The following is a 17,738-nucleotide window of genomic DNA, read 5'->3' as shown; positions in this document are numbered from 1 at the left end:
ATTAGGTTAATAGCTTTTCTACCCGTGTTGCCAAAGGCCTTTCCTTTTAATTGTGTAATAATGGAGTCGCCCCGCTGTAATTAATTTGCAATAGATAGTTGATCTGTATTTGTGGAAGAAATTTAGCTCGGCGTTTAATTCTTGTAATCCCGAAAAATCGGCTAGCCTGCTTCTACAGTTTATTGTGTTTAATACCAGATGTGTTTAGCGGAACATGTTTGGACAATATCAAGATTCGAATCTCACTCCTCACATGAGTGACCGATGTCGGTGTTTTGTCCTGCACTTAGCCTCCAAAAGAGCGCATCTCCGAACTTAGCTCACACTTCGATGGCGTTTGTTTTTATTTTCCTTGCAGTACTATGAGATGTCATATGGACTCAATGTGGAGATGCACAAACAGGTATGAAACAGATCAAATACGTGACAAAGCGCTGGCAGTGGTTCATTGAGTTGGCAATGTAAATTCCTCTCAACGAGATCAAGAAGTCATCTTTCTGGCGACATCACTTGATATGTCCACTCGTTGAGATAAGCCGTTGATAGATAAACTAGCGAATTATTTTTGGCAAGCTTACTGACACTCATCCCTTCGCGAAAGACAAACACTACTGAACGGAAATGTGAACTAGAAAATATGCGCTCGAAGTGCAATTGAGGATTAAATTTTTGGCGTCGTTGATCTTACATTACACCTTAGACAAACTTTGAGGCGACAGGCTCTAATAGTTTACATTTTTCCTTTCCGAAATGCAAATTAAAATCTACTTGAAGCCCTGGCTCTTCAAACAGACTGGTGAATTACGGTGCCAATATAAACATGAATGGCTACGGAAGAATTAATTGCAAATTGAACACAAAGCCCACGGTGAATACAAGATACTTAAACGTTCCACTGACGGGTTTAGAGCCTTTTTGAAATATGTCAAGCATTCAATTCTTAATTGTAGCTCGTGTAAATTTGTTTATTTTGGCACAAGCCTTTTGCCCTCACCTGCCAAAACTTAACACGTCCGCTCGCTCGCTCGGCGGGCCGGCTTATATGCGCGCTCGACTTCTAATCAAATAATCCCCTTTGGGACCCGAAGATTAAGATTAGTCTCCAGCAACATCAAAGAGATCACTCAGCTCTGTTATGCGTCTGTCATCCCAAAGGGATTTATATTGTCATCACGTTGTCTTTGTTGTGGTGTTAATTAAATCCAGGTCGGAGGCGTCAATTGAAAGCATTCGTCGAACGTGATATGTTGAAGACACCAGTGTTTACAAGGTGGTCCTTTACATTGAGTGACCAAGGCTAGCGGGCAAGCTTGTATTTTTTTTGTGTTGTTTTCTTTTTTTTTCTTGTGGAAAGCGCGGGCCATTCTTCAAATTACAGGAAAAATAATTTGGTTTGATCCTCTCTAACGGTCGTGTTTTTTTTCCTTAAGCCAGAGGGTTATCAAATTTTGGGTTAAAAAACCCACTATATTTTTTCCTTTAACTGGATTTTGTTAAGGTTCAAGATTACACTTAGCAACAAATTTTCAAACTTTCAAAGGAAGTTTCTTTCTTTTGCATTATTTCCCTTTGAGGATTAACCGCAAAATTAAGCAAATTTCCTTCCCAGACACCCCATTGCTTTGGCTAATTTTACGCAGAGGGAAGTTCTGATGGAACAGGAAAACAAATAACTCTTGCAGAACAATATATCATGTGTTGTCTGTTTTATGTTTTCATTACTTGAAGACCAATTTACATTGACAGAATGGTTTTGCAGAGGAAATTGACCTGACCAGATTGAAATGTGTTGTAGTTGAAAATTAGCCCCAGTCCAAAATGTTTTTTAAACCACAAATTAATACATAAATGGGGCCAGCGAGTAATCTGTTTTATTTTAAGTTGTTGATGTAGAGGAAACATCTGAAGTTTTTAATGTCACTTGTGTATGTATATTAGCGGCATATTTGAATTTTTTAAACTTCATTTTTAAAATTCTTTTCTTTCAGACGGAGATTGCGAAGAGGTTAAATGCAATCTGTGCCCAGATTATTCCTTTCCTTTCTCAAGATGTGAGTACTGATATCAGATACCATATCACCAATATGCATAATCACTGTACAAAAATGAAAAAAAAAAATGGTATTTCAATTTCATGTGCTCATCTTGTTAATTTTGACAGTGACATACTAAAAGGACTGACTGAGCAGTGAATAACCACTTATAATCATCTATTGTTATCAATTGTCAGTCCTGGTGGCACATGTAAGGAACCAAGGCATAACTTTATTACTCAATCAGATAATTTCTAGGGCTGTGATCTTTCATTCCTTTGTCTTGAATATTCAGCTCTCATAGCTTTGGCTCTAGTGTCTGGTTTGTGCAAACAAGTAACCTTTTTCAGAGTTGATGTAAAGGGTTTTCAAGACCATTTTAGTGTGATTTTCAGTTTTCTTATGATAGGAACCAGATAGTTGTAAAATTATGTTTACTCTATAGTTTTCTTTTTCTAATCTATAAAGATATGTTCAAATCCTTTTGTCAAACTAGTGAAGGTCTATTTGCAACTTTGAAGTTTCAGTTTGGATATGGTTCAACATAAAATTGGTACTACTGTAGAGTGGGTAGAATCTAGTGGTGTGCCAATCATCAATTATAATTGAAAATTGATCAAAAACTAATTGACACAACAATTGATTGTGTAGTTCCAGAAGATATCAATAACTCCCCCTCTCCCCAAAGGGGTTTTTATAAGACCACCCAACCCCTCTGGAAATTCCAATTAAGCTTCACACATTTCTTTAAATGTTTTGGTCCTACAGAGCCCCCTACCCCAAGGAAATTCCAATCCGTTCTGTAAGGGGAGTATGGATATTTTCTGGAACTGTAGATTTTGCTTGAAGCATATTATCGTGGAAAATGGAAAATATATTACTGACCACTCAAACATTAAAATGTATGTGTTTTTCCTTATTTCTAAACCAGTGTTATAGAAGATATGGTCATATAAACTCTTGGTCTTCACCTTGATAAGAAATATAACACAAACAGTGGTGATAAACATTTTAAAAACAAGCATTGTCAAGCTCATGAAATGCATGTTTTTGAGATAACGTGATGCTTCAGAAAAAATCTCTACCTCTCCCACAAAAGTGTTTTTGTTAAACCTTCCTTCCCCTGGAAATTCCAGTTTAGTTTCATACATTCTCGTAAGAAGTTTAGTTTTTGAAACCCTCTCCCCTTCAGAACCTCCAGTAGTTTTCCTTAGGTTGGCTGTGGATATTTTCTGCTTCTGCGCAATGTAATAAGCAAGAATGAACACCCTAGACGGTGATTAAGACTTAAATCAGATTAGCAAAAAATGTGATTAAGGTATCATTTGAATATTTTCTTTTCAGATGTTTTTATACATATTTGTTTTCAGTACTTTGTTGATCTTGTTTAGTACTAAGCATCTTTTTGTGTGAATCTATTTAAAGCATCAACAACAAGTTGCCGCCGCTGTGGAGAGAGCTAAACAAGTGACGATGACAGAACTGAATGCTATTATTGGAGTAAGAATTTGATCTTGATCCTGTACTTCAAATGATTGAGTTGTAATAATCCTGTTAATAGCAACTTTCATCTACAAAGAGATGCTATAGTCTAATTTGGGATTCGGCATTGTCCGTGTCTGAGTTTGGACTTGGCAAGCCATAGACACAAAACTCAAACACTTTATGAAATCCCCTTACAAGTAATACCCCCAATGTAAAATTCTTCTGTGACTAATACTGGACTATGTAAAATCCCCTGGTTAATAATATCTTCCAATTAAACATCCCCTACATGAAGTTATTTACTAAGAATTACTTCACTTTATCATGTGGGTGCCATGTGTTTTTTTACTGTGTTGCAAGGTTCTCGGAAATATTTAAAGCTTCTTTCCAAATCTTCCTTGTAGGAATCACAAATGTCTATGTGTCATTGGTTTTAAACTGTTTGTTCATGTACATCACATTTGTTCGTGAATTTTTCTGTCCCAAGTTACCACTGTTTCTCATGCTTGTTTCAACTCTATATCACTTTCTAGTTGATGATTTTCTTAATTCTCAACACCTGTCAATTTGAGAATATGTTTTTATTGTTAAGAGAAATGAGAGTTAGATCAATTTGGGGGAATTGCTAGAGTCAAACACCCTGAGCACGGTTCATGCCAAGTTGAAATCTTAATATGTACTGGTGGTGTGCCAATTTGTTTTCTTTGTTTTCTTCCTTACATTGGAATGCAAAGTTTTGTCATCTGGATTGCCTTGTTTAGTAGATTTGTTGTAAGTTTATTAAGAGTGCAGGGACAGACATGACTTGACCTAACTCAATAGCCACCGAGCAAGTTTACAAATCTATTAGCTCACAGTGAGACCACTGATGAACCGATCAAAGTAAGGATAGACACCTTTTAGCCAGAATGAGAGAAAACATCACCAAAGCAGGGATGTAACCCTTTGCCTGAATCAATAGCCCCTTTGTTAGTGCTAGTATACATTTGCCACACAACCTTATTAAAATGAGATAAAGGTGTTTTTGTGCTGATCATCTAAACCCTGAATTTGGCGGCCCTGATTTCAAGTTTACTAGCCTTGGGCAGTTGGACAAGTAAAGTATCAGAACCCCTGCATGCATTGTAATTTGATTATTGAATGCAGACCCCATAAAGCTTTAGTTACGTATGGTTTGGCTAGCTATAAACATTTATTTTTCCTAGGTTAAGTTACTTATGAAAATCAGGTGGTCGTGATGGTTAAAGCAAATGTGTCACTGACCTTGTACATACAGATCAAAATAGCCCACCGGTGTTGACAGAACCTCAGGAATGTGCACCCAGCTTAGCTCTTAACTAGAGATTAAATACCAATACATTCCTTGAATAATATGATCATTGATAAGAAGTCATTAGAACCCAGGTTCAACTTAAGGAGATGATGAATTTACAGAAAACCTTTTAAGCTGATGAGTGGTTGAAGCATTGCTTGGTGTAGGTTTTTCTGCCCTCTTTTTACTGCTTGAAAGGGGATCTTCAACCATGGGGAGACCGTTCGTGTGGGGAAGCAGAAAATAACTAGTCTGGCTAGGAAGGTCATGAAAAAGTGATAGCAGTTACTTGACTTGTCTTATCCTGCTCAAAAATATGTTCTTTTTGTTGACATCTGTTGATAGCACTAATGGATTCAATGCATGGTCCTAATCTTTAGGCTTGATTCCCTCTTGTTATCATAATAATCTTTTATAAATAACCACTCTCAGCTAAATTTCATCTCAGTCTGGATCTTGACAGGAAAAAGGGACTTGTCTTAATAACACCATTGTCAATGATATCCTCACCAGTGCTGCTGTTGAGTTGTTGGCACATGTATGTTTAAAACTTGCTCTTATCAGACCATACAACAATGAAAGAGCTTGGGTTCTGACTTACTATCTTGCATTGACTTTGAAAATTTAGTGTTACATTTTGGATATTAATGGAATAATATCACAGACAGGACTGTTAACTTACATGTACATACATGTTTGCGTCACCTTCAGGAGTATTTTCAGCTCCTAAAAATGAAGAGTTTTTCAATAGTCTGTAGATAGGACTGGCAAATTTAATAACAGTCAAGGAGAAGTTTGTACTCACCCTTACATTATCAAAGTGCAGTTTTTTTATATGTGATTTATGCCTTGGCATGTAATATGACCAATTAAATAGATTGTAGGTGACTGTTAGGTCTGTGTTGTGTAATTCCAAGGTCACACATGTGTTTCTAACCAGTGTGGGGGTTATAAAAACGGAATTATTGAAAATATGCTGCCCATGTTTGTGTTTGCTCTAAGATAATTAAGTGTTTTGATTTGTGGTGTTCCATCCAAAAATGTAAGGTCGATTATACACATGAGAAGATGCCGCCTTGTTTTCATTTGTTCAAGGGTTGTTTAGACCAACTTTGCACTGGTTACCTTGAAACTTGAGTGTCATATTTGTCTTCTGTGCAAAGGTTTAGGGTTCCTACAAACACGCACCTTAAAGGTCCTTGAAATAAAAAAATAAAAAATTAATAAAATAGAATAAAATAAATTCAAAACCTTGAAGTCCTTGAAAGTCAGATTGCAAATATGCATTATTTAATCAATTTTGGCTGGTGTTAGGTTCTGCAAGTCAGAAATTTGTGAGTACCCTCAAATGTTTGTATTATTGATAGACAGCCGCTTTCTCTTCAAACAGCAACAACAACTTCACCAGGGAGGCCTTCAAGGTCTACATGCCCACCCACCTACAATTCCACTGCCACACCCTGGTGCAACACCCCCTCAGCTTCCACCGGGAGCAGCGTCAGGACTACTTGCCTTATCCAACCTGTCAGTTCAACCTCCACATCTACCTATGATGAAACCAGAGGACAAAGGTATGTGTACCATGGGCGTGTCTTCACTTGACCTGGACGCCTTTACTTGTTAAAACCTTTTCTGAAGGTCATATGCAATATTAATTGTAAGCTCTAGAATTGTAGTATCACCGAGTCAATATAATTGAAATATGTATTATAAATAATATACATATACCTTACCTATTGATTTCATTTTATAACTTCCTTAATTAATTTTTGCTGACATTTCTTTTTCTTTTTTCATGTGCTGCTTTGCCCTCTAGATGGCATGGTGAGTGTACTATTAAAGAAGTGTTCTAAAATGTTTCTTTCAGGGAAAAAAATCTCAGCTCTCATCTGATCAGTTGTGGTATTGTTTTCAATTCTTTTGTCTGAGATTCTACAATGCACAGAGCTTGATAAGCTTCTGCCAGTCACCACTTAGTGACAAGAGTTTTTAATCATATTTTCAGGTAAAAATGCCCCCATATTGAAAAGCTGTTGGACTAAGCTTAACTTTCGATGACATTGTTTTTGTTTTACCCTATCCACTAATAACATGTCATCTTTCTAGAACTCTCTGTCACCACTTGGACCAATGTCCCGATCAGAAAAATATCGAGCATCCGACTTGTCGTCTCATGGCAGTGACGATGGGCACATGGACAGGGAAAGAGACAGAGACAGAGAACGGGACCGAGAGCGGGAACGTGATAGAGATAGGGAGAGGGAAAACAGAGACAGGGAACGTGATAGAGAGAGGGAAAGAGATCGTGACCGAGACCGGGAAAGAGAGAGACACGTAAATGGTGAGTAGTAGTTAGTGGACGCCAGCATTTAAAGTTAAGAGTCAAGATCACATTGAAATTCTGTTTTCTTTATGTGATGAGTTACTCTAAATTTTAGTTAAATTCTTTTCTTATTCTTTGATTTCATGGTCTCCCAGGAACAAAGAGCAACAGTAAACGGAAGAGAGATGATAAAGACTCAGGGGTAAGAAGATACTTTGAATGTTTGTACGACATTTTGGTCATTCAGTTTCTGAATATTAAAAAAAATAATAATTAAATTGAATGTCAACTGTTGGCTCTGTTGTTAGGAAAGTGACGCAGAAAAAAGTGATGGTGACTTAGTGGTGGATGTCTCAAATGAGGTAAGATATGTCTACCTTTTGTAAGATTATATTACAACATCTAGGTTATAAGTCCTTGGACCAAAATATAGCAGAGACCATTATTTACAGCAGCAACTGAAAATTGTTCTAGTTTGATTTATTTTGGATTAGCTGTCTACAACTTTGAACAGCAAGGTCTTGCATTTCTAACCCTAACCCTAAAGGCAGCAGTGGTCTGTAGACATAAAATTGATTGTGAATACTGAAGAGTACTTTGGTTGTTTTGTAGGATGCCAATTCACCCAGAGTTGAGAATGGACCAGACTCACCCCCGCTAAATGAAAAGAAAGTAAGAAAAGATTCCGGTTCTCCCACTAACCCATCATCGTCTTCATCCACACCCTCATCCAAACATCCAAAGGTAATTGTTGCACAAGCTTTGTTATCCTAGCTCTTCAGTTCTTGAATTTTGTAATGTTAACTATTACTTTATGTGTTGCATGCATAAAGAATATGGTGATGTTGTCCAGGAATTTTCCATGCCTCTCATTTGGAAGATCTTTAGCAGGTTTGTTGCCTTCCTCTGGAAATTCCAAATTTTCTGTGACCCATCTTTGGGTTGTTCTACATCCACTTCATAGATATTTCCAAAAAAACAATATATTGAGTGTTTACTTGTCTAAGAGGCAACAGTTTTCAAAGAGGGCAACAATTTCCCAAATATTTGATGATGTAGCTCAAACAAGCCAGCTAATTTAGTTCAGAGTTTATTCACTTTTGTCATGAATAGGTTTTCCACTGCATTGAAATGTTTGTTCTGACTTTTTTCTTGCAGTCAGAAAACAAAGCTGCACTTGCATCATCAGAAACCAGTTCTTCAGGGAGAAAAAGTCCGTCAAGATCATCACCGTCTGTCAAAACACCTGTAGGTGAGTATCATTATTGCAAGTAAGAAGTACAAGGTTTCGTAGCAAAGAACTTGGAAGTTCTGTGGAGCAATTTGTTGCCTGGGTGCTCTAGGTGGTAATACACCTTGATCCAGCAAAAATATCAGTATACATGTGAGTATCTAGGTGTTCTCCCTTCCCCCCCCCCCCCCCCCTTCCCTGGCCTGACAATGTGATAGACCAGCCTTTCCACTTCTCAACTGCAAAGTGAATCCTAAGCAAATTTATCATGTAAACAGGGTTCAAGTCTTGTGAAGTGTGTCGTGTCATGATAAATTTTTTCCCTTGGAAGAAACTCCTTCCCTATAAAACATAGTCTGTTTGGAATTAAAATAGAAACTAATCCAATACAGGGCCTTACCCCTTTGTAGTGGATGTGTGTGATTCCCAAGATTTCTAAGCCTTTTTGTAACATGTTTTAATGTCTTAATTTCAGCTGCACCTGCTGTTAGGACAGCCATGTCTGTACCAGGAGGACCTTATCCATTTGTTAACCCTCATAATATCGCCAGGTATGTGTTGAGCCCATGAAGAAAGCTTGAAGGCTAGAAAGAAAAATTTGTAAAGCATAGCCTTGGGCTTTAACAGTGTTTAGGCCAGAGTGCACCATTGCGGGAATCCCGCATTACAATCAGAGATGGCCCCAAGAAAAACGAAAAAATGGCCAATTTGGCCCTTTCCTTTTACAAGACTGCAGGCTTAACACAGGCATAATATTTTAAAAACCATCCCAGGGCTCGAAATTGTGATCGATACATTCACCAATGCAACAAGCAGTTCATTCTTGGCGACCAACAATTCTGGTTTAGTCTCCATATTACGGCGTAATGGTGACTACATTTCTCTGTGTTGACAATCAATAACGGTTATTTTGTCACACATTATGTCCTTCTAGAAAAATCATATTCTTATTACTTCTAAAACATTCAACATAAGAAAAGAAGTCAATCCGTCCTTTTGCTTTGCTGTATTGATTCTCTCATATCGGAAAACTTCCTAATGGCTGACTGTGTTTGAAATCGCCCTATAATGCATTGCAAACCCTTGATCATTGACTACATCATTTATGCCTAAGGATTGTTCTCTTGTAATGCACGAATCCTTCATACTAGTATCTGATTCAAAAGAAACCTTATTGAGTAGAAACCCTTCAAAAAGCACTTACTATTAAATTTTATCATAGATTCTTATAAACTGCTTTATTTTCCTTGGTACCCTGATGCATATTTTCCTTCTGTAGCTTTCAATTTAATGGCCCCTTTCCTAAAAAAAGGCCCCTAAAAAAGATCTTCAGGGGCCACTTTGGCCCTCAAGTAAAATTTTCTGCCTGAAACACTGTTTAACTTTCTCTTCAAGGAGAAGCAACCGTCCGTTCTGATCTTACTGACAGAAGATTTGAATAATACCTGTTGCCTAAAATGGACTGCTCAGTTCTAAAATGTTTCATAGATTTTTTTGAAGGGGAGGGGGTGGTGGGCACTGTAGAGCATCTCTGAAGTTGCACCATCGACTTAGGCATGTAATTCCTAATTCTTTGAATTAACATCTGATTACCTTCCTTTTCAGTGAACTTTCCAGTCCAACATCATTTTCGCCGTCAGTTATGGCTGCCAGCATGTCTGCCAGTGGAATTGGTTATGGTAGATCAGCGCTGGTAGGTAGATCGTTTTGCTCCCTATGACTAAAATTACATCTTGCTAATGGGAATTCACTGGCATACAGTAGTTTCTGTTTGCATTCAAAAGTCCTTCAAACCAGACTTTTGAGTTGGGTTACATATCGTTAATAGACAGCTTACATTCACCTCCCTGAGGGGAGACTTAAAAACAGACACTGACTAACAGTCCTGTCTTAGCACAGACACTATGCAGTTGATCTTAAACCAATGGAAACTGTCATTCATGTTTGGTGGAACGAATTACAAGGGCTTTTAATCTTCGTTGAAAAATCTTGTCAGGGGAATAAACTTAAATTTGCAGTTCGTCTACCTATTCAGTTTGGGTTCAAAGTTGTTATAACAGAATAAGACAACTCCAGACTGCTGTGGCATCCAAGGGCCTTTACAGTTGGCTAACACTCTAGTTTATGAAGTCACATTGGTTTACTTTGATAGGTTGGCTTTGAACACGGCACTCCAGCAGCAAGAGTGGGCATGCCGCCCCTTGGACCAAGCCTCCCACCAGGCCCTCCTGGAGGTAAACCTGCATATTCATTCTACGTTAGTGGTGATGGTCAGATGCAAGCTGTGCCATTTCCACCAGATGCTCTGATTGGATCAAGTATCCCACGACACGCCAGACAGATAAACCAACTTAACCATGGAGAAGTGGTTTGCGCTGTTACGATCAGTCATCCAACACGCCATGTCTACACTGGGGGGAAAGTAAGCACTTTCGGTTGATAATAGGTTAAATGGTATTGTAAAGTAACAGGAAGACTGAGGATTTTTTTTTCACAAACATTGTCAGACTCATTGTAAATCCCTGTTGACATTTCAAGCACCTGTTGTAAGCTTGAAATGTTCGATGTGGCCAGTTTTTCAAAGGTCAAGAATTCAAATAAAAATTGTTGTTCTCACCTGTCTGCAAGATTTATGTTTTGATAATGCAAGAAAAAAATAAGGTGTTGATCACAAGCCCCTTAACTCTGCTTTCTGTGGTATGAGGCAGCTTAGTATTACAATTGATATACTATATCCAACATTACTGCCCCTCCCCCTTCCCCAAGTATTCTATTGGGATGTACCAACAATTTACAGATACCTGTATTTAATACTTTTGAGTGGTTCTGTGAAGGTACAATACTCGGCACAAAAACACAATGCAGTGTAGTCAACCACAGCTCCTCAAACAAACCTAGTACAGTAACCATCGAACTACCATGCCTTCCCCAAGATGGACACGCTAAGATGTGTCATAACAATGTTTTTAATTCAACAGGGATGTGTCAAAGTGTGGGATATAGGTCAAAGTAGTGGAAAAAACCCAATATCAACATTAGAGTGTTTGGTAAGTCATTATGACAATCCTGTTTGGATATCGGCCTCTAATTTATTTTTTGTTCATTTTCATGATCTATTTGTGTGTGATCCTGATCATATTGTAGTAGTAAACCTCATTCAGTTTTGATAGTCCATGTGGTTCTAATTTTTAAGTGATCAGTAATTTGACTTGAATGGAATGGTACATGTATGAGCTCCATGTAGTTCTTGGTTCAGTTTCTTTGTTGCCAGCCATTAGAAGTGATTAGAAGTCATAAGCCTTTAGAGTCATTAGAAGTGTTTGATAATGTAGTACACTTGTACATGTACCCACATGTACTAATTTGGGTCTCTGTTTTATTTGGTTTTTTTTGTACTGTTGTTATATGATGTGTGTTGACGTGATATGTCTCCTAGCTGTGTGTGAGAAGTCTGAACTATAGAAATGACCTCACTCTGGCATCAGAAACTTGGGTTTATGACTGCAATTTGCTAAAGAACCTAAATCAGAAAGCAAATCCTCACCTTTCTAATGATATGTTGCATGTGCTTATTTTTACAGAGAGATAACTACATTAGATCTTGCCGGCTATTACCTGATGGAAGGACGCTAATAGTTGGTGGTGAAGCTAGTACACTTACAATATGGGATCTTGCATCATCACAACCACGAATAAAGAATGAACTTACTTCAAATGCACCAGCCTGCTATGCACTGGCAATAAGTCCTGACTCAAAAGTGTGTTTCAGTTGTTGCAGTGATGGAAATATCGCTGTTTGGGACTTACATAATCAAACATTGGTCAGACAATTCCAAGGTCACACCGATGGTGCGAGTTGTATTGATATTTCACCAGATGGCGCTAAGTTATGGACAGGTATGGAACACTTGTCTGAAATTTATCTCCTTGCTTATTCTTAAGTCAATTTCATAGTTGAAGTCATTTAACGAAGCAATCATTCTCTTGAATTTACTGTAATGTGTTACCATTTAGACAACTTCTATCGAATGCTACTTTCATGTGGTGCATTCCTATTTTGCTGTTCCAACTGAACTCACGATTATCAACAAAACTGTAGGGTGTGACCATTCAAATGAAAACTGTTGAACAGTATGTTTGTTTGGTGCTGTGTTGTTTTGCATAATAATTGCAAAATAAAATTCAAGACTTAAAGTGGTTTTCAAAACCTGAACTTTGGCAACCCTGTTAATTGGGAGATTATAGAACAGAGACTAGTTCAAATCTTGTTGTTGTAATGCACTCCTAGAGCAATTTACCGGTAATTACGCTCTGTTAATATTTGACGTCCAGTGTTTGGAAATCATTTGATTAAACATCGTATCACTGATTGACTGTTTTGAAACAGGTGGTTTGGACAACACAGTTAGATCCTGGGATCTCAGAGAAGGAAGACAACTACAACAGCATGATTTTACATCACAGATCTTCTCCTTAGGATATTGCCCATCTGGTGATTGGCTGGCTGTAGGGTAAGTTATGATCAAAATTACCATCACACCTGCTAACAGACTCTGTAAGGGGGCACATAGTCATGGTCCCAGTCACTACAAACACTACAGGCACAGTGGACTCTTATCCCAAAGGGCAAAGTTTTTACTGGATCTATTCTCTGTCATGGAGGCAAAGTCTGCATATGTGCCAATTGGCCCATCAGGCAGGAGCTTATCCCGGTTTCTGTACCATGAAGTGACTAGGAATATTTCTACTCCCCCCCCTGGATGGGTTACCCCCAGCATTAAGTTTGCTGGTACCCATTTTTACACCTGGGTGGAGAGAGGCACTGTGAGAGTAGTGTTTTGCCCAAGCACACAACACAATGACCCTGGACAGGGCTCGAACTCAGACTGCTCAATCCGGGGATGAGCACACTAACCATGAGGCCACCACATGCTCTCATAAAAGCATTAGTATGTTGTATCAACCATGGCTTGCCATCTTTATATTACCAAATTTTCTGCACTGACACTACAAGAATTTTATGGCAATTGGTTGTGAGAATTGAGAGTTTAAGCACAACACTAAAAGGAAAAAGAGTAGCTGAAAATCACTTATTTATTTTTTTACTTGTTTATTTTGGATGTTTTTTTCTGTAGAATGGAGAACAGCAATGTGGAAGTTCTTCATCAAACAAAACCAGACAAGTATCAACTACACTTGCATGAAAGTTGTGTGCTGTCATTAAAGTTTGCCTATTCTGGCAAGTGGTTTATTACAACAGGTAAAGACAACTTGCTCAATGCTTGGAGAACACCCTATGGAGCCAGCATTTTCCAGGTTGGTCTTTTTCATGAGAAACAGAAAGTTTTCATTAGTAGGTTATCATATTGATGAACGTTTTGTCATTGTACTAGACATGACTTAGTGTAGCTTCTTGACTAATGAGTCAACTTTCTAATGGGCATGTTTGAAATTCACCCTTTCAAAATGTACATGTTTGGTGGTGGAGTTGACATTGCCTGTGTTTATTTTTGTGTTGATGTGTATTTGGGTCAGCTCTGTTCGCTAAACTTTGAAAGCCATTCAGGTAGAAGCCACTGGAAATGGTGCTCATCACTTTAAGGGGTATTGCAGATATTGCATGAGTTCATCATATCAAGCTATCAAAATTATTGTTTTGAATGATGATGTCACTCCTTGAGAACCCAACAGTGCACTGATAGTGATATTCTAGTAACCCTTTCTTATGTTTCTACTTGCAGTCCAAAGAGTCTTCATCTGTATTGAGCTGTGATATTTCAACAGATGACAAATACATTGTCACAGGGTCGGGTGATAAGAAAGCAACCCTCTATGAGGTGATGTTTTGAATCATGGGAAGTTCAATGTGCAGGGGATAACAGATTGGGCAGAGTCCCGTTGATCTGTGTGAAGTAAAGAGAAAAAGAGAGAATGTCTCAGGATTCTGCGTCAAGAACCAAGGAAAGAAGTGTCACTGATTGTATATGTGGATCTTCTTGGACAAAGAAGTCTTTGGAGAAGTTTATTATTTGTACCTGGATCGTTTGAATGAAGTGCAGATTTTTGTCAGGGATTACTTTGGATCGAACATTTTTCACTGTTGCTTCGCCTGACAGGGTGAAGATACTAAAGAACAAAATCATCTGACTTGTCAGCAGGCTAAGACCCAAGGTCTCGCCATGTTTCTAATTGCCAATTAATATAATGTACAGTTAATGTCCTCTGTTTGAAATGCAGTCATTTGTACTCGAGGAAACTTTTCTGGAGGTTTGAATATCTACTTTGTGTTTGTCCAGTGGACTGCTGCAGATTAGAGTGGATTGCAACATTGTTTAATTCTGCATCAGAATTGAACTCAATTTCAATCCAGTGTGTGAACTTTTGTCAGATATCACTCTAAGAAAACTTTAGTATATGATGATAAAGAGTGAATCTTTTTTTAATGTAAAATAAGTTTTAAAAAATTATGCCAATTGTATGAATTGCCATTAGGTTAACAACAGCATGGTTAGAGTGTGCATACATTTGTTGTGACTTCTTTTGTTAAAAAGACTGTTATTAAACGTTTGCAAAAACATTGAAATTAAAATAACGCTCTTGGAGCTTGGTGTTTGATATGTACAGTTACACTAGGACATATATTTTTAACATTTCTCCTTTTATCTAATGGGATACAAACAGAACAAAGGTGGTTGATTCAAAAGAAATGTTATTGCTTAGCAGACAAGTAAAACACTTGGCTATTTATCAACTTTTAGTTGGTAAAGATTAAGTTACCCACGGTAGCGAGTTTGTAAAGCTGATGTTTTGAGCATTAGCGCTTTTTCAGAACCAGATGAGGATTATGGGTTTATTTGTGTTACAATGCAATGCAATGCAATGCAATGTAATATAATATCATTCCAAGTTTCAGCGCCGTGCTCTAGACGAGCCCAGGTGCCACAGGTGACTATCTCTTGCCTTTGGGTGGCTGGAAAAACTACGCTTAAGTGCTGGGCACCCAGGAGTTCATGGTTAAGAACCTTTGGGCTTGTAATTTTTCTTAGACCACAGCCTTAAGTTTAGTACAGCATTTTACCAGTTAGGTCAAGTGAACATGCAAAATGATTGTGAGCCTGCATTGCACTGTAGAATCCTATTTTGTTTTTGTCTTTTGCATTCGCATTTTGTGCTCGTTACGAATTTGTCCACATCCTCTCCTACCCTTCCCATATGGGGTCAAATTCTCTACCCTGGGTGTAGCAACAAGTCAAATGATGAAGGTCTCCCAGGGAAACTTGATATTTCTATTTGATCAATTTTGAGCGAAAGATTTTTTCTCTCAGAAATCTGTTAATTTATTTTGGTGTCAATGTTTGTCTTGTCAAGTTACTATGGCGAGTCCGTCTTAACTACGAAGTGGTCATGAATTTGTTGCTACTGAAAGTTTCTAATGATCATATTTTGAAAACCAGACCTCCTAAGGATAAGCTTTTTGCCCATGTTTACTCCATTGAAGAGTCCTGTAAAAGTTTATTTGAGCAGTCACGTGATCAGAATAGGAACAAAACCATAAAACTTCAAAGGCATCTAAATCGAAAATTTTAAAGACCTAAGACCCCCGTTGGATCTCTAAAACCAAGACCTAAGACCCCCGTTGGATCTCTAAAACTAAGACCTAAGACCCCCGTTGGATCTCTAAAACTAAGACCTAAGACCCCCTCCGAATCTCAAAAACTAAGACCTAAGACCCCCTCTGAATCTCAAAAACTAAGACCTAAGACCTAAAACCCCCTCCGAATCTCAAAAACTAAGACCTAAGACCCCCTCTGAATCTCAAAAACTAAGACGTAAGATCCCCGTTGAATCAAAAACTAAGACGTAAGACCCCCGTTGAATCTCAAGAACTAAGACCTAAGACCCCCTCTGAATCTCAAAAACTAAGACGTAAGACCCCCTCTGAATCTCAAAAACTAAGACCTAAGACCCCCTCCGAATCTCAAAAACTAAGACCTAAGACCCCCTCTGAATCTCAAAAACTAAGACGTAAGATCCCCTCTGAATCTCAAAAACTAAGACGTAAGATCCCCGTTGAATCCAGAACTAAGACGTAAGACCCCCGTTGAATCTCAAAAACTAAGACCTAAGACCCTCTCTGAATCTCAAAAACTAAGACCTAAGACCCCCTCTGAATCTCAAAAACTAAGACCTAAGACCCCCGTTGAATCTCAAAAACTAAGACCTAAGACCCCCTCCGAATCTCAAAAACTAAGACCTAAGACCCCCTCTGAATCTCAAAAACTAAGACGTAAGATCCCCTCTGAATCTCAAAAACTAAGACGTAAGATCCCCGTTGAATCCAGAACTAAGACGTAAGACCCCCGTTGAATCTCAAAAACTAAGACCTAAGACCCCCTCTGAATCTCAAAAACTAAGACCTAAGACCCCCTCCGAATCTCAAAAACTAAGACCTAAGACCCCCTCTGAATCTCAAAAACTAAGACGTAAGATCCCCGTTGAATCCAGAACTAAGACGTAAGACCCCCGTTGAATCTCAAAAACTAAGACCTAAGACCCTCTCTGAATCTCAAAAGCTAAGACCTAAGACCCCCTCTGAATCTCAAAAGCTAAGGCCTAAGACCCCCTCTGAACCTCAGAAGCTAAGACCTAAGACTCCCTCCAAATCTCAAAAACTAAGACCTGGGTTTGCTTTAATTCGAAACTGGGTTTGCTTTAATTCGAGCTTGACGAATTCACTAAATCAGCAACGGTGTAATTTTTGCAGCCCAAAATTGTGCTTTTGAAGATTCGGATCCTGTTCGATCGAAGAAATCTTTGATATTCCAGTTCGGACATGCAACAATGTCACTGTTCAGGACGATGTAACATTGATCGTAGACGACAAAACGGTAAACATGTTCAAGACTATTTACATCGACAACAACATAGTAGGAGACGTAAAGAGGCGATACAACGGAAAGGTCAGTCTAGATCCCATGTAACCGACAGTGTCATATTAACATTTATATTTGGATTCTTGCAAAGTCACCCAGTGACACTAGTGCAAGATTTTATATGCAAAACTTAAATACAAAAATAAATAGGGAAAGCTCAAGTAAAAAGGAATAAAATTCCATTTTCACATGCACAAGTTTTGGCGCGAACGCGGTCACGCTGTACATCAACCGGCGTGAATTTATTTTAACGGCTTTACGCGCGTAAATTAAAAAACGGCTTTGATCTGTTTTATTTTACCACGTAAATTAAATGTACTTTTTTATCTTAGTGTCCGGCAGCTGGAAACAGCATTCTCCAGCAGTCTAAAATTTTCACAAATTTTCAACAAACAGTGTTACCGGTGTTACTTAAGTTTGT

At 38.3% G+C, this 17,738-nt stretch overlaps 1 protein-coding gene across 1 annotated transcript in view; it reads left to right on the top strand.

Annotated features, from left to right (window-relative positions):
* Positions 1–14,986, top strand: part of LOC110063136 (transducin-like enhancer protein 1) — a 16,197-nt gene extending 1,211 nt beyond the window's left edge. The window contains exons 4-21 of the mRNA XM_020770083.2: positions 359–403; positions 1,989–2,051; positions 3,459–3,533; positions 6,221–6,401; positions 6,647–6,654; positions 6,937–7,171; positions 7,309–7,355; positions 7,462–7,515; positions 7,766–7,897; positions 8,312–8,405; positions 8,860–8,935; positions 9,990–10,077; positions 10,537–10,806; positions 11,363–11,431; positions 11,966–12,281; positions 12,772–12,895; positions 13,520–13,700; positions 14,126–14,986. Coding sequence (XP_020625742.2) covers positions 359–403; positions 1,989–2,051; positions 3,459–3,533; positions 6,221–6,401; positions 6,647–6,654; positions 6,937–7,171; positions 7,309–7,355; positions 7,462–7,515; positions 7,766–7,897; positions 8,312–8,405; positions 8,860–8,935; positions 9,990–10,077; positions 10,537–10,806; positions 11,363–11,431; positions 11,966–12,281; positions 12,772–12,895; positions 13,520–13,700; positions 14,126–14,233 — 2,166 coding nt within the window. The 3' untranslated portion in view covers positions 14,234–14,986. The remainder of the gene's footprint in view (positions 1–358; positions 404–1,988; positions 2,052–3,458; positions 3,534–6,220; positions 6,402–6,646; positions 6,655–6,936; positions 7,172–7,308; positions 7,356–7,461; positions 7,516–7,765; positions 7,898–8,311; positions 8,406–8,859; positions 8,936–9,989; positions 10,078–10,536; positions 10,807–11,362; positions 11,432–11,965; positions 12,282–12,771; positions 12,896–13,519; positions 13,701–14,125) is intronic.
* Positions 14,987–17,738: the final 2,752 nt, after the last annotated feature.

Source organism: Orbicella faveolata, unplaced genomic scaffold (genome assembly GCF_042242905.1).
Source record: "Orbicella faveolata isolate gen_17 unplaced genomic scaffold, um_ofav_v1 contig_26, whole genome shotgun sequence".
Lineage (NCBI taxonomy): Eukaryota > Metazoa > Cnidaria > Anthozoa > Scleractinia > Merulinidae > Orbicella > Orbicella faveolata.
The sequence above is the reverse complement of the archived record's forward strand: the minus strand, read 5'-3'. Positions and strand labels throughout refer to the sequence as shown.